The 12,749-nt window shown below is 42.9% G+C and overlaps 1 protein-coding gene across 1 annotated transcript in view; it reads left to right on the top strand.

The window, feature by feature from the left end:
* The window catches only part of ELK3 (ETS transcription factor ELK3), a 69,924-nt gene that overhangs the window by 19,770 nt on the left and 37,405 nt on the right, over positions 1-12,749 (top strand). Inside the window, exon 2 of the mRNA XM_057556557.1 lies at positions 10,849-11,057. Within this exon, the coding sequence (XP_057412540.1) occupies positions 10,851-11,057 (207 nt within the window). The 5' untranslated portion in view covers positions 10,849-10,850. The remainder of the gene's footprint in view (positions 1-10,848; positions 11,058-12,749) is intronic.

The following is a 12,749-nucleotide window of genomic DNA, read 5'->3' as shown; positions in this document are numbered from 1 at the left end:
TGACCTGGCAGTGATCTAAGAGTTAGGGCTGCGTCAGCAAGCAAAACAAAGTTTGGGACTCGTGGAGTCAACGTTCAAGAGCAGTGCTTTTCAAACCATCTGTGGAGAAGGACCGGTGTTTTAAATTTCCAGTACATTGTGGACTGATAATTTTGGATAATACCATAAAAATAAATTACTAGGAAAATAAAATTAAAAACAAAGATACCAAAATACAAGCCCCTAGTTTTTATTATAGATTAGGCAGGCGTAAGATTACATTTCAATAAATAAGAATAAACATAATGGGGGAAAGAATTACAAAAAGCTACATATTCAGTGAAAATGCATATAAAGGCAATTGTATAGGAGGTCACTATTCATACTGGTAACTTTTGTCGTTCTGTAATTTTAGCCAAAGGAAAAAGTCATAAGTGAAATAGAGATTCCCTGTATTAAATGCCTATAAGCACACTTTAAAGAAACACCCTATCTATCAATACTTCACTTTTAATGTAGGAAAGTGTTTAGGTTGACTGATTAATCTAGGTTGGATACAACAGTGCTACTTGCAGGAGACGAGGTATATAAACCATTTCTGTGTTTTGTTTTAATTACGCTTGAGAGAAGCCCGTCTCACAGAGGTATGCTGACCAGACAGAAAGAAGAGATTTTTAAACCCATTTTGGCAAACTCAGGATATTCATTTTTTAACTTTCATCTAAAATGCAGCAAGTTTGCTGAATTTTAAACTCCATCTTCATTCCTTCATTAGTTGCCAGTTCTAACAATTTATCCTGTAACATAATACAGTTTAAATTAAATCATCTTTTAATGAAACCAATGAATTCTAGATTTGTATACACTTTGGGGTTACAGTTGAAAAACTAACCTTGAACATCACACATTTTAGCATGGTCCTTCTTCAGGTTTCTGACTAGTCCATAGTTTGTGCTGACCAGACAAGCCTACTGATCACATACTTGGATGTGGTGACAATGACAAATTGCAGTGAAGTCTCTAAATATTTACTCTCAATTCCTATACTTAACTCATCATGGACTGGTGACCAACAGTTTGCCCTGATGTTGGCCACACAGAGAGTAGACTGTGCTCTTCCACAGTTGGGCCTCAATTTCCTCATCTGCAAAGAGGGAACAGTAATTTTATTTAACTCGGAGGGCTGTTGTGGGAATTCAGTGAGATAATGCAAAGTGCTTGGTATATGGTAAAGGCTTAATAGATAATACCCAACACGTACAGAGAAAACCAAGAGAAGGCTCTTATAATCAGCAAAGACAGATTAATGAATGAATGATAACACTGGAGGACAGACTATGATAAAGTGCTGTAAGGACCCCTGGCATGAGTGTGAGCGTGTAAATTATGTCCGTTGGGGAGGACCTTTTGATCTTCTCTGTCCTGCGCGTTGTACTTATTGTTTGAGGCACCTGACTTAGCACGAGGATGGTGACTGCATTTTACTGTCCTCGCCCTGTTTCCGCTCCCGAGGGGTGGAGGAAGCAGCTTTCACTTCTTTTGTGCAGGGTGTTCAGCTCCCCACCACCACCCCCAGGGGAAGTCTGCCTGGCTTTAGCTAGTTAGTGTGCCCAGAGGATTGGTGGCTGGTACCCTTGACCCGAGGGAGATGCCAAGGCTGTGATAGGGCCACGTGGCCTGACGGCTCTCATATGGGCCAAGAGGTGCACCAGCGATGATGAGAGTAATCAGTATAGGCAGTCTATAGCATCCTTCTCTTTGAACCTCCATCCAGAAATTAAAGAATGAATCAGTGATACCGTTTGCATTTTTTAAAAACAAGGAGTTGAAAACAGAGAACGAGGGTGGAAAGTAACCGCTCAGAGTCTGCCTAAGTGTCCCTCCCACTCTGTGCCAGTGGCCAAGCTCTACACTTGGGCCACCTCCACCATGACCAGCCCAGGGAATGGACCCAGGTGAGCTCCATCTTCATGAGCAGTGTTGTCATGGCTATCCCTTGGGTTGTCATTTTAGAACACTTCTCTTTCTTCTTTCTGACCCAACAGTTCTCATCTACTTGACTCCCTTCCCCGCTCCAGGGGCACAAGATAGATGGGGACAGAACTAGCTCCAAGGGAAGCGTGAGCACTCAAGGGCCATCTTTGCTGGAGTTACAACAACTTGGAGGCCTCAGGCTAAGCATTTTAAACCAGTGTTTCTTAAGCTGAAGGCAGCAAATATGTACTCAGGGATCTGAGTTTTCTGCCAGAATTTTTAAAAAAATCTGTTCTTTCATTTTTTAAAAAATTGAAGTATTGAAGTATAGTTGATTAACAATGTGTTAGTTTCAGGTGTACAGCAAAGTGATTCAGTTATATATATATATATATTCTTTTTCAGATTCTTTCCTATTGTAGGTTATTACAAGATATATATTTTTAACATCTTTATTGGAGTATAATTGCTTTACAATGGTGTGTTAGTTTCTGCTGTACAACAAAGTGAATCAGTTATACATATACATATATCCCCATATCTCCTCCATCTTGTGTCTCCCTCCCACCCTCCCTATCCCACCCCTCTAGGTGGTCACAAAGCACCTAGCTGATCTCCCTGTGCTATGCGGCTGCTTCCCACTAGCTATCTATTTTACATTTGGTAGTGTATATATGTCCATGCCACTGTCTCACTTTGTCCCAGCTTACCCTTCCCCCTCCCTGTGTCCTCAAGTCTGTTCTCTACGTCTGCGTCTTTATTCCTGTCCTGCCCCTAGGTTCTTCAGAACCTTTTTTTTAGATTCCATTTATATGTTAGGATACGGCATTTGTTTTTCTCTTTCTGACTTACTTCACTCTGTATGACAGACTCTAGGTCCATCCACCTCACTACAAATAACTCAATTTCGTTTCTTTTTATGGCTGAGTAATATTCCATTGTATATATGTGCCACATCTCCTTTATCCATTCATCTGTTGATGGACACTTAGGTTGCTTCCATGTCCTGGCTATTGTAAATAGAGCTGCAGTGAACATTGGGGTACATAACTCTTTTTGAATTATGGTTTTCTCAGGGTATATGCCCAGTAGTGGGATTGCTGGGTAGTATGGTAGCTCTATCTTTAGTTTTTTAAGGAACCTCCATACTGTTCTTTATAGTGGCGGTATCAATTTACATATTACAAGATATTGAATATAGTTCCCTGTGCTATACAGAAGGTCTTTGTTATTTATCTGTTTTATATATAGTAGTGTGTATCTGTTAATGTTCTTTCATTTTTTTGTTTTTTGTTTTTTTTGAATTTTTGAATTTTATTTTTTTTTTATACATCAGGTTCTTATTAGTCATCAGTTTTATACACATCAGTGTATACATGTCAATCCCAATTGCCCAATTCATCACACCACCACCCCCCTGCCGCTTTCCCCCTCGGTGTCCATACGTTTGTTCTCTACATCTGTGTCTCAATTTCTGCCCTGCAAACCGGTTCATCTGTACCATTTTTCTAGGTTCCACATATATGCGTTAATATACGATATCTGTTTTTCTCTTTCTCACTAACTTCACTCTGTATGACAGTCTCTAGATTTATCCACAGCTCTACAAATGACCCAATTTTGTTCCTCTTTATGGCTGAGTGATATTCCATTGTATATATGTACCACATCTTCTTTATCCATTCATCTGTCGATGGGCATTTAGGTTGCTTCCATGACCTGGCTATTGTAAATAGTGCTGCAATGAACAGTGGGGTGCATGTGTCTTTTTGAATTATGGTTTTCTCAGGGTATATGCCCAGTAGTGGGACTGCTGGGTCGTATGGTAGTTCTATTTTTAGTTTTTTAAGGAACCTCCATACTGTTCTCCATAGTGGCTGTGTCAATTTACATATTACAAGATATTGAATATAGTTCCCTGTGCTATACAGTAGGTCTTTGTTATTTATCTATTTTATATGTAGTAGTGTGTATCTGTTAATGTTCTTTCATTTTTTGATGATAGTCTTTAAAAAAAAACTCACATAAACATATTCCAGGTCACCTTATAAACAATAGTCACCAAATAGCTGAAGATTCTCCCTGGATTTCAGTGCCTGTATTGGAGTTGTTGCCTAATGAACAAAGAACCAACGTGGATACAGTAGCTAAATGACGCCTTTGAGCTAGGTTGAAGGCCAAACGTCCTCACAACGTGTTTACGCAGAGGTTTCCCTGTTGCTTAAAAAATAATAGTAAACATTTGAATAACACTTATTATGTACCAGGTGTAGTTCAAGTGCATTCTTAGTAACTCATGTAATCCTTGCACCCACCCTGTAAAGGAAATACTTTTATTATCATCATCCCCATTTTCCTTATGGGGATATTGAGGCGCAGAAGGGTTAAGTAACTTACCCAAAGTCCCACAGGCAGACAGGACTGGTATTTGCATTTGAACCCAGAAAGTCTGACTCTGAATCTGCTTTACCCATTATGTAACCTTCCAAGTAGACCGAAGTGGTTCACCCTCTCGCCTGCTGCAAGCTGTAGAAAATAATTGTGCTTCCATGAAAAACTGCATTATCTAGTCTCTAGAGAAAAACCCCTTTGGATGATGTGATTCTGGTTTTGTGGAAGCTATTTTACAATCCTGTTAATTGTAGATAACTGATAGCAAAATAATTATTGTCTATAGATATGCAAATTCTATTCTATCTTATAGTGTTCAGTTGATTCCTCTCTCACCCCATTTGTACATTCATTTCAATATTCCTAATTTATAAATGCCTTTATTATTCAGATTCTCTTTTGAACTCGTTAGAACATCTGCCAAGTTCCTGCTTGACTGATGAGTGAAATAAAATCTTTAACGTGTCTTCATTTTATATCTGTAGGAGAGCCATGATTTCACCCATTTTGAAAATTATTTTTTAACAAAGGTATTTCTCAACTCTTAGTTTCTCAGTGAGGCCTTCCATGACCTTCTGCTCATATACCCCAGGCTCCCACCCCCTTATCCTGCTCTGGTTGCATTTCCCCATAACACTATCCTTCCAACATACTGTGTATTTTAATAGTCATATGTTTGTTGTTTATGGCCTGTCTTCTCCCTTTGGAATGTAAGCTCCATGAGGACAGAGGTCTTCATCTCCTTTGTTCTCTGATGTGTCCTGAATACCCAGAGGGTGTCTTGGCATAAAATGGACACTCAAAAAAAAATTGAAAAAAGTGGAGAGAGAATTGGGTCTCTCTCCTCTTTGTAGGGTATAATCATATAAACACATCTTACTCAGAATAACTTACATTGCCATAACCTTTTTGTTGGTTGCCTTTCAACAAAACATCATGTGTCATATACAAAATTAATTGTTAATTTGAATAGGGTGGGAGCAACCTATTTTATTTGTGAATTTCATCTGGCTGTATAAGAACTATAAACCTTGAGGTGCTTATATCCATTTTTCTTCTTTATATTGAAGGGAGACTATAATAAAAAAATTTAGTGAAAATGATTTGTCAACATGGCAACATAATACACATACCTCTTGCTCCTTTAAAAGGAGGTGTGTGTATTATTCAGATTTGACAAACTGTTTAAAATGATCTGTGCTCCACAGCGGCAAGATCTAGGCTATAAATTACAAAGGAAAAGGAACAGTTGGGGCAAATAGCAGGTAGCTTTGTTCTCTGGAGAGGCCTGGATGAGGTCTTGCCAGCTGCTGTGACTGCGGTCTTGGGTTAGTTCCAACAGAAGTGGTGAGAGAGAGACCATCCGCGGCAGGCGGCGGGATTGAGGGTGCAGTCAGCGGGGTACAGAAAGTATCTAATGCGGAAGGACACCTCTTCCTGTAAGAGCAGTGATGCTTTAGAAGTGGATCCTCCTAAATGTAAAAGTGCAGAGTTTGATTTTGCATTAAGAATGGCATTACAAGCACTATGGAATTTAAAGAATCCATCAATAAAAAGAAATGAAAAATGAAAAAAAATAAGAATAGAATCATGTGCTTTCCATGAAGTTAAAAATAATTTAAAAATCATCAGTTGATGGTTTTGCAGCTATCATATCATTTCGTGAGATTTTAAGATTTCAAAGGATCATGTGTTCATATTGAAAATTAAATTTTATCAACCCTAAAAGAAAAAAAAAAAAAAGAATGGCATTACAATACCTGATAAAATTTCATCCATTCAAAATAAGGTCTGGGGGAAAAAAAACCCCAGCATTTTCTTTTTTTTCTTTTTCTTTTTTTTTAAAGGATTTTCTTATTTATTTATTTATTTATTTATTTTTGGCTGTGTTGGGTCTTCGGTTCGTGCGAGGGCTTTCTCCAGTTGCGGCAAGCGGGGGCCACTCTTCATCGCGGTGCGGGGACCGCTCTTCATCGCGGTGCGCGGGCCTTTCTCTATCGCGGTGCGCGGGCCTTTCTCCATCGCGGCCCCTCCCGTCGCGGGGCACAGGCTCCAGACGCGCAGGCTCAGCAATTGTGGCTCACGGGCCCAGCCGCTCTGCGGCATGTGGGATCCTCCCAGACCAGGGCTCGAACCCGCGTCCCCTGCATTAGCAGGCAGACTCTCAACCACTGCGCCACCAGGGAAGCCCCAGCATTTTCTAGGTAGCCAAAAATTTGATTTGGAAAATTTTTTTTGATTAATAGCATTTCTTTTATGTATTCTATGTATTTTAAGTGGAGATTTGAGGGAAATCGGCTCAATGAGGCTAGGCTGATGAAACATTTTAACTTAAAGCAGACCCCCGTTTGTATAATAATATATCAAACATAAATCTCAAGTATCAACACTTTCTTGAACTTTTTTAATAAGAGCCACAGGATGTTGTTTGAATTACACACATTCCTTATAATGACAGCCAGATAAATTGGACTTGATTACACCCACATGTTAAGATATAGGACTTTATTAAGGATTCTAGGCATCAAGGAATTAATTTTTTAAAAAATACTTAATTTTTCTTTCTGGTGGGAGAACTCTTCATTTGGATGGATTTGCTAATATGTGTTGGTGGTTACAGGGGAGACTGTATTCCTCAGTCACGATGTTAGACTCTTTTTCTTTGCCAGCGTCCGGAAGGGGGCAAAGTTTGTAGCTGGCAGAGGTGTGTCACAGAACGTGAAGCATGATTGTATGTGAAGACAACTGTGTAAATGATGAAACGTAATCATAGTTAAAATAAGTTAAGGTGGGAACTAAAATCAAACTAAAATCAAAGAAACAGTGAGTACCCTTGATGGCAGGAACCACAGCGGTGACGTCAGCTGGTGCCCTCCTGTTTCCCTCCCTCCCCGTGTCCCCACTCCCCCACGTACACTCGCCCATTTCCATCACACCACTGGCTCCGGCCAGAGAGGATGGGGGCATCCAGAGCCGCCCTGGGGGCCCACTGTCTCCCAGAATGACTTCTGCCGAGTGTAGAAGGGGATGACAGATGTTTGTAGATGCAGTACGCTCACAGGGAAATATTTTTGAGACTCATCTCTGAGTAATGTGTGGCTGGATTTCTAACAGTAAAGATTTGTGTGACTGCACACCCATTGAAACTGGTGGACCCGCCGGGGTGGAGGAGTGGCTGAAGAGCTGGAAAAGGAGAATGAGGCCCTCAGCACCGGGCTTGACGTGCTTTAGGCAGAGGCGGCTTGATGCCTTAGTCACCTCCACTGCAGCCCTGTTACTCACATCCACCCTCTGAGGGATCCTCCCATCCGCAGCCGTAGCCTGGCTCTGACACCTTGGTGTGGGAGAGTGAGGGGGCGAAGGGGTTGTTCCTCAGCCCACCCAGCCTCACCAAAGCTCTGAGTTTGTCGGGGCAGCTCTGTGATTCCTAGTTCTCAGCTCGTGCCTCCCCTCAGCCCAGTTCATTTATTCCAGAAATCTGGGAGGGCCCTGATGAGGGGGTCCACATCGCCACCATTTGCTCCTCTGCCTTTTCACTTTCTACTCTTTTATGTCTCCCTTTTCTTTCCCTCTTTCCTCCTTCTGCCTTTGCCGTAGGCCATGGCCATAGCACCCATGGTCATTTTTGTGGCCCACTCGTAACCCTCTGAGTAAAGACGTGATCGGGCAATCCCCCTACATAGCATGCTTTCTCGTGTCTAGACACACCTCATGATTGTGAATGTAAGTTTACAGTGTAGAGATATTGCACCCCAGCAAAGAGAGAATTATTTTAGACCAAGACGTCGGGCACTGTAATTGTCAACTCTTGCTACAATGGTGTGGTGCCGCATAACAAACAGCCCCGGGAGTCACTGGCAAACAGCAGTATTTATTTTCCTCATTGGTTAGCCTCAGGGATACTGCTTCAGACTGTGGGTTGTGGGACTTGGCTCCAGGCTTTGGGTTGAGCTCAGGTTGGCTCCACGTGCCTCTCATTTTTGGGCAGCAGCTTCACGGCAGTAACAGGAGCACAAGAGGAAAAGTGCAAACATGGGATGCCTCTTAGACCTCAGCTGAGAATTGGCACATTGTCATTTCTACTCATCATTCTATTGGCCAAATCAAATCACGTGGCCAAGCCCAAATTTCAGTGGGATGGGAAGAAAGTACTCCACCCGCTCTGGGGCAGTACTTTGTGGTCACTTGAAAGGGAGAAGGGGTGAAGGATGGAGAACATTTATCCAGACTACCATACAGGTCCTCATCATTTATGCCCGAGGCACATGGCTCTGATACACGGGCTTGGAACGCCACGGAAAGGGATTCCAGGAAGCACAAGAAGCTCTGAGGAGTCCTGGTTGGTAGAAGCACTAAGTGTAAAACAGATGGAGATGTTTACGTTGTCCTCCTGTCCCATCTGGAGCAGGATGGCTCGTGTCAATTAAAGGTGGGGGAGGTGCAGATGGCTGACCACTATCCTACCTGGCATCTGAGCCACAGACCCGGAAATCCTTTCTGTCCAGACCTCTAAACCCACTGGCAACCTTCTGCCCTTTAAAATTTTTAAGATATTTGAAAGCTTACTGTCTGAAGTGTTTGGCCGAGAACACACCAAAGAGTTTGAGACAACTGTTAACAATTCTTGGTGCCAATGATGAGGAGAAAGTTGTGGCTCGTCCTCAAATAATCGGAAGCTCATATTAGGAGTTGGAGCTGGCAGGATGTTGCGGATGCACCACCGCGGTTGCGCTTACGAGACTCATGAGATGCAAAGGCGGTTTTGATCTAACAATGAAACGACTTACTGTCTTACAGACTGAGTGGCCATTGTGGTGAAGATTGATTTCTGTAGAGAATACCTCCTTTAAAGAGCCATAAATAAAGTACCCTGTGGGTATTTGAAGAACATTCCTAATCTGCTTCCCCTTAACTGAGAAACCCACGTTGCTCAGGGAAACAATAAAATGTATTCTTTTGGCAAAACATGTGAAAGGAAATAAGGAAATGAATACTTATTGGAGGGCTAGGTATTTTCACATCCATCCCCGTGTGGAAAGGAAGAAAAATGATTTGTCAGTCTGAAAGCTTCCCCTTTAAGAGAAATGCAGGAGAGGTGTGGAGTTGACAAAAATATTGGTACAAATAACACTCCCTAAGGCTGTTATTCTGGCTTCCGGGTCTCCCAGAGTCGTGCATCTTTCTCAATGCTCCCTTGTTCCCATCACCTGGCTACCTCCTGGGGATTCAGAGTTTCCTCCTTGCATAATAGGGGATGATCCCAAGTTCTCTCTGGCTTTGTCAGAGAGACAACTGACAACTGGCCTTTGAAGCTTCCATCTGTGCCAGAAGGCAATTTTCCACCCTATGGTCATCCCTGGCTCCCTCAGCCCAGCACTGGACTCTTACCCCCATTTTTCCCAGATCAAAACCCAGGGCACTTCACGTGTCCAATCATGACAGTCGATCTGTGGTGAAGCTTTTGAGGGCAGCCCAACTGCCTCTTCTTTCCTTATGTATGAATGTTGATAAGACAAACAGTTGTTATTACTGTTGTTGTTATTATTTTTAGAATCAGTACCCATTGCCATGAAAGTCCTCAGATGTCTGAAGTTGGTAACTCCCTGGGAGAGTGGGGAAAAATTTCCTCAAGAAGGTCCCATATAAGCTGGGTCATGATGGATGAGTAGGAGTTCACCAGGCTCCAAAGCTAGGGAACAGCATTTTAGGCAGAAGGAAAAGCACCTACAAAGTCCACACCAGAGTCAAGGGAAAAAGATAAGATTTTATAGGCTTTCCTCTCACAGTGGAGAAAAAAGTGCTTTTCCCATGTCTGTGCTTGTGACACATGGGGTTTTTATCTGCCACATGACAAGTGCCTGGGAAAGAGAACGACTCTTCAAGTGGCAGTGACCCATTCCTCAGGTCTATAAACATGTATCAGTCAGGCGCACGCTACACTCGGGCATTGGGCTGGGTTATCAGAGTGCTGGGAATGCAAAGAGTAATCCAACAAAGTCCCTTCCTCACGAAGCTCCCCATGTGGTCACACTGATGGAAATACCCCAGGCCCCACATAAATGCACTTATCACGGGGTCTGGCGTTTCACACAGATAATGGCCTAGAGGCTGAGCAGCAAAGGAGTTGATAGGATGGGCGGGAGCATGTTAATCATCGTGGGCATTAACAATGATTAACATGGGGGAGAGTTTGTATGAGGACTGATTCTAGGAATGGGCAGTTCATGAATCATTTTTTCACATTATTCTCAACGCAACCCCGTCACCTGCCGGGATGTGTGTGGCGAATACGAAGGTCACAGGGCTTCCCTGTATTTCTGAATTGTGGCTCTTTACAAAAATGCAGCCAGAAGGCACCTGATTCAGAGTGGCCTGTTGGGATGGAAATGAAAGCAACTTTTGATTAGGTTCACTGGGGGCAGGGGGAGGTGCTGAGGTGCCCACCCTGAGCCCCTGATCCCCCCAGACCTGGCACCTGCACTGACGTGGCCCCTCCCTCCTCAGGTATGGAGAGTGCAATCACGCTGTGGCAGTTCCTGTTGCAGTTGCTGCTGGACCAGAAACACGAGCACCTGATCTGCTGGACCTCCAACGATGGTGAGTTCAAGCTCCTCAAAGCAGAAGAAGTGGCCAAGCTGTGGGGACTCCGGAAAAACAAAACAAACATGAACTACGACAAGCTGAGCAGAGCCCTGCGATACTATTATGACAAGGTAAGCCCTTGCCCTTACGGGAGGCTGTCACGGGGCGGGAGCCACCTTCGCAATCCATCCATGGAAGCGGAAAGTAGGGTACCATAACGCTAGTGGCAAATAGAGGCAATTTATGCGGGTTTTGTTGTTGTTGTTTTATAAGAAAAACTATGCCATAGGGATTTTTTTTTTTTTTCTGGAAGCCCTTAAGATGTCACCGTGAGTCAAATTTTGTTCCCTCTGCACTTTCTTCTGTGTTGCTGCAGGAAATTAGATGTGGGAAGCTTCTGGGGCCTCCCTCATGGGTAGTTGCTTGAGTGACAGAATGAATGTGACAATCTAGAAAGTCTGTCTGGTTTGTGATTCACTCAAACAGGCTTTGCGGGAGTTGGGGGGGTGGCACCTGGGGCAGTTTATTTAACATTTGGGCACCTGCTATCCTCACATATAAAATGGGGCTCATAATAGTGTGGGCTCAGGATTGCCGAGAAGAACGAAACAAGCCAACACACGTTAAGCAGTTAGAACAATGCTTGGTACCTGGGGATCGCGACTTCGTGGGAAACCTCCCTAATTAAAAGAAAAACCATTCTCATTTTTAAGTCATAGAGATAAGTCAGAGTGCTTTGTTAATGATAACACAGCATAGTTTCCAAAGCCAGGACTGTTGGGGTGAGTAGTAATGCATTTCTGGAAAAGCAGTTGATGTGCCTGGTCGGGCAAAATTATTGCTCTTTAGGGGTAATCATTTCAGGCCTGTAATTGTTGACCATTTCTGTGTGGATCTGTTGTTGCTGAATATTTAGCCTCATAGAGATAAAGATTTGGAGTCCTAATAAGTATAAGCTTTTGTTCTGGTTTTACTCTTCTTGTTGAAAGGTGAATTAAAAACGGATTTAAATATTAGTTCCTGATCTATGTTTGGTGCCTTCCTCCTGCGAACCTCTTTGGAATTCAGGACAGAGGATTGCACATTGCAGGAAGTGGGAGCATCGTTAATTATAAAGTGTTCCTTTGTATGATCGTAATTGCATATGATTGTCATTGAAATGTTAAATGTGCTTCTCTTTAATGTAGCAATTAATTAATGCTGGCTTAATGCAGAGTCTTACCAAGATGTAAAAGCACTTCTCACAAATTGCACTGTCTGAAAGCCTTGCAGATGGTTTGTTGCTTTGCGTTTTTCCCCCCAGGTTCTAAGTTACACAATGGGAATTGGGGCCCTCTGAAGGAAAACAGTCATCTTGCTGGCTGGCAGGGTGCCTAAAGAGCATGGCTTTGAGACTGACCAAAAAAAAAAAAAGGAATTTTATTGTTTTAAATCAAAGTATCACAGAAAAGGAATTTGGTGTCTGTGACTCGGTTTCACCTTTTCACGTGGCCCAGGCATTGGGGCTGAGGATTGTGTATCTTCAGCACAAAGAGGGATCATGGGCTGAAGATGACTCCCCAAAAGACAGGCAAAGCTGTGCTGTTCAGACTACATCTCATCTCCCTTGGGCAGATTCTGAAAATCTCGAGGGAAAGCAGTTTCAGAGCCTTCAGTCACCCACCATGTTCTGGTACTTTCTGTGTCTAAGGGACTGTGTGCCGAGCACTTCCTACCCCTGGTCTCCTTTAAACCCTCACAGCCCCCTGAGACAGTCCTGCTGGCATCTCCTCCTTTTACAGATAAGAACGTAGGGGCGTTTGATGGAAACCTTGCCCAAGCTC

This window comes from Balaenoptera acutorostrata, chromosome 11, assembly GCF_949987535.1.
Source record: "Balaenoptera acutorostrata chromosome 11, mBalAcu1.1, whole genome shotgun sequence".
In the NCBI taxonomy this organism is placed as follows: domain Eukaryota; kingdom Metazoa; phylum Chordata; class Mammalia; order Artiodactyla; family Balaenopteridae; genus Balaenoptera; species Balaenoptera acutorostrata.
Note: the sequence above shows the minus strand (reverse complement) of the source record. Positions and strands in the feature narration are given on the sequence as shown.